The 4,186-nt window shown below is 47.2% G+C and overlaps 1 protein-coding gene across 1 annotated transcript; it reads left to right on the top strand.

The window, feature by feature from the left end:
* Positions 1 to 603: 603 nt before the first annotated feature.
* LOC103076703 (serpin B9) lies at positions 604 to 3,735 on the top strand. The gene is given in 5 exon segments (XM_007472222.1): positions 604 to 696; positions 2,083 to 2,194; positions 2,197 to 2,234; positions 3,339 to 3,592; positions 3,594 to 3,735. Coding segments are annotated over 5 exon segments (567 nt in total). The 5' UTR covers positions 604 to 675.
* Positions 3,736 to 4,186: the final 451 nt, after the last annotated feature.

Raw genomic sequence — 4,186 nt, forward strand, 5'->3', positions numbered from 1 at the left:
CAGAATTTCATCAATGCACTCATGCTGTCCATGGCTGGTGATTTCCCCTTCGAGCCATTCGTTGTGGCTGCCTGTGCCGTGTCCACGGGCAGTCGTGGAATGTTTGCCCTGGACGTAGCTTTGGGGCATTTGACCACATAAGATGACCGTAGCCTCTCCAGCCCATCCCTCATTTCCTGTTTGTCTTGTTCTCCCACCTGGAGCAGAGTTTTCCTTGAGTGACGGGGAAGTGGTTCACGTCACTGACTTTGCAGATGTCCCGATGATGTACCAGTGATAATAAATACCACCGGGATGTACCAGCGATAATAAATACCACCGGGATGTACCAGTGATAAGAAATACCACCGGGGTGTACCAGTGATAATAAATACCGCCGGGGTGTACCAGTGATAATAAATACCACCGGCGTGTGTTATTTCTCTATATACCAATCCAAACTCAGCAAATTTGAAAAAAGAATGTTTGGTTCTAGACTAATCATCAAGGATGTTCCAATAAGCCTTATCATGGTTGATTCATCATGCTTTGTATTCTCTACTTTTCCCTGAAGGTAAAATTCCAGAATTGTTGTTGGGTAACTCAGCTGATGCACAGACCAAGCTGGTTCTCATCAACACAGCCTACTTCAAAGGAAGGTGGAATGAGCAATTCAACAAAACGTACACAAGGGAGATGCCTTTTAGAGTAAACCGGGTGGGGGAATTTTGAACATCCTGAGAATTTGCTGAAGAAATTGAATGGAAAAATTAACTTTGTAAAAATATAAATGATTGGTTAAAAAATAATTTGAAACTTAACATTTCTGAATGAAATTTTAAACTCAGTAGGTAAGAACTGAAGGTATAAAAAACACTTTCTGCTGGGACTTTTTTGCATTTTATTACCCTACTGCCTTGATAATTTCTTATCCAGTCATTGCTGTATGAATGTGTCCATCATACATTCATTTCTGGAAACTGAAGTTTTTCTTTTAAGCCCAAATTGCTCAGATAGAAAAGCACAAAAAAAAAAAAAATTTTTTTTAAACAGCCCACAGGTGTTAAGGAAGTGTGTGTGATATGTGTGTGACAGGGGGAGGGGGCAGGGGGAGAGAACATGAAAACATATTTCTTTAATCAGGTATTTAAAAAATGTGAATAAATATAGACTTGATTTGCTGTTAATTAATTTCTCATTATAAATTCAGTATTTATAGCTTTCTAATATTAAAACTGACAAAGACCTTAGTCTTGACATTGAGGTGTAACTTCGATTTAGGCAGGCATTAAAATAGTTTGCCAAACCTCTCAGCCCCTAAAACAAAATACGATTTTAATGCAATTAGGAAATTTATAGGAGTAAAACCCTCTTCTTAGAATAAGGTGTACTTTAAATAATCAGCCTTCTAATTGCAAAGGGGGGAGGGGGAGAACAACTTTTGGGGCATGGATTTTAGAAACTATCTTAATTTTTATAATAGGTGACCTGTGTCAACTTTTAAAAATGAATTTAATCAGTGTAGTATTTCAGTTAACTTCTGCATGCATATAGCATTTCTGTGTTTAAAAAAGTTATTTCCTCAAATTAGCATATCAGAATTGAGACAATTGGATTTAAGTGCATGAAGACCCGTGTGGCTCTTGACACTTGCTGCCACACTGCTTTCTGAGCCTGTGCATCCATCTACATTCTGGACCACATTGCTGTGAAACTATAGGCTTCATCCCACTTTATCATAAAACCTTTTTCTAATTAAATAGGAATAATTTTCTATTTAACTTCATTTGATTATACTGTTTGGTTAGGTGTATTTGCTGGGCATATTTTTAACTGTGGCAAATCTGACTTCCTGTTCTGGAAAATGCAGAGCATCACATGTATTTTGCTGAAGGAAACATCTCCTTTCCCAGGCTAGCACCTGTCTGCTGACAGCAGATGCCTTGTGATGGGAACAGGAAGCTGCTGGTGGACAGTTTGTAATTATTAACTAGGGCACAAATCCTGCTTCCATCCCGGGTGCCGCAAACACTCTGGAATCATGTTGCCTCTTTCAGGAATTGGTTTTTAATTCCGGCCTCACGTGTTTACTCCCGGCAGAAGGAGCAAAGGCCGGTGCAGATGATGTTTCAGGAAGGAGCGTTTAGACTCACCCACATAGAGGAGGTGCAGGCGTAGGTCCTCGAGCTGCCCTACGCAGGCGAGGAGCTCAGCATGTCATCTTGCTCCCTGATGGCCACGTGGCTCTGAGCTCGGTGAGTTGAACCCTGCAATACCCTCATGTCCTTCCTTCTAGGCTACAAGTCAAGCCCCTCCTCCACCTTCGGGGTGCACCTTTCAGGCTGGGATGCGGGCAGCCAGGCAGCAGGCAGTGTTCAGGCTCTTGGGCTCTGGATGCAACGGTTATTCAAGACCTATTTCTCCCGTTATCGCCACGTGACCTTGTCACATCACTCATCCCAGCCTCAGTCTTCTCACGTGGGGACAAGGCTAACATCTGCCTGATAGCCTAATTACGAGGATAAAATGGGGGTAGTTCAGGTAACAAGCATAGCACACTGTCTGGTCCACAATAAGCCCTGTGTAAATGTGATCCACTGTTATTATCATAATCATTGTTATGAGCATTATATTTTCATGTCTCTGTTCAGAACCTGAGACAGGGAATGACCTAACATGGGGGCAGGGGATGAGGCAGGAGCCTCACTCAAGGGGCAGAGCCAGAAACTCCCAAGATGACTCTCCCCAGCCACCTTGCTTCTTCTGGTGTGGATCCCTAGGCTGAGAGCTGACCGCTGCCCGGTAGATTCTAGCTGGGCACTGGGTGGCAGGCAGCGTCCCCATGTCCTGTGGGCCGGGCCGCTGTGAGCCGAGCTGCAGCCGTGGGCCTCTCCCTGTGAGGTCTCTTCTCCAGAAAGCACACGGGCCCCACCTCGAGGGGGGAGATCTCCCTTCGGGGCAGGCTACACCGAGAGCCCTTTCTTGTCCATCTCTTTTCTAAGCAGCAATGTCTTGTTGCCTTCAAAAATAATCAAAGTTCAAAGCAAAAAAGGCAGAGTAAACTGGGCCTTGAGAATTGTCAGGATAAAGTTTGTCTCCTGAAAGCCGTGGGTGAGGAGAGAGCAGCCAGGGTCCGGTGGCTCTGGGCTGCCTGGGCACCTCCCCGCCAGCCCCCGGCTTGGAAGGAAGCCGAGTGTGAACTAGTGCTAGTATGAGATCTCACACCTGTCCTGCACACCTGTCCTGCACACCTGTCCTGGCACGTGACGGGGGCGCTGGTCCGTCTGCGAGAGGAGAAAGGGTCAGGGGTGCCTGACGTGCTGAAGTAGGAATCACAAAGTGGAATTCTGGTCTTTCAGGTGGAAAAACATCTCACTTTTGAGAAATTCCTCGCCTGGACCCACCCAGACTGCATGAAAAGCACAGAAGTGGACGTTTTCCTCCCGAGATTTAAACGGGAAGAGGCTTATGACCTGGGGCCTGTGCTGCAGGGGCTGGGGGTGGTTGATGACTTCCAGCAGGGCAGGGCTGACTTCTCGGCCATGTCAGCCGGCAGTGACCTGTGTCTGTCCAGGTTTGCGCACAAGAGTTTGGTGGAGGTGGACGAGGAAGGCTGCGGCCACTTTGGCCGTGACAGTGGTGGAGTGTTGCATGGAGTCTGGACCCAGGTTCTGTGCCGACCGCCCCTTTGTTTTCTTCATCAGGCACAACAAAGCCAGCAGCATTCTATTCTGCGGCAGACTTTCCTCCCCATAGGGGATGCACTCCCCGTGCGTGGGGGCTTTTCCCTCTCTGTGTCCCCAAATCCCACTCCACAGCGCCCGGAGGATGGGCCTGGGCAGGTTCCCCCCCCCCCCCCCCCCCCCCCCCCCCCGGCTGAACGATCCGCCAGCACAATCCCTTGTTTCTTCCCCTGCTGACCACTTGTTTGTGCTACTTAACCAGGATCGCGGGACAGGAGAACTTAATGATTCCCTGCTGTATTTGAGATGCAGCCCAAACTCCACAGGACGGCAGGCAGAGTTCTCCTTTGTGGCCCCAGACTTACTTCCCACTCATTCCATGTACCATCCTCTCCAGTTACGCTGTGTTCTCAACTCTGGTCACATACTTGCCTTAGGCCATTTCAGTAGTATTAGAAGCTACTCGCTGTCGCTACCATTTTATAGATTTCCTGGTGCTTGTGCTTTTTAGGAAGTTTCTTTAA

This window comes from Lipotes vexillifer, unplaced genomic scaffold (assembly GCF_000442215.2).
Source record: "Lipotes vexillifer unplaced genomic scaffold, Lipotes_vexillifer_v1.1 scaffold1162, whole genome shotgun sequence".
NCBI classification, from domain to species: domain Eukaryota; kingdom Metazoa; phylum Chordata; class Mammalia; order Artiodactyla; family Lipotidae; genus Lipotes; species Lipotes vexillifer.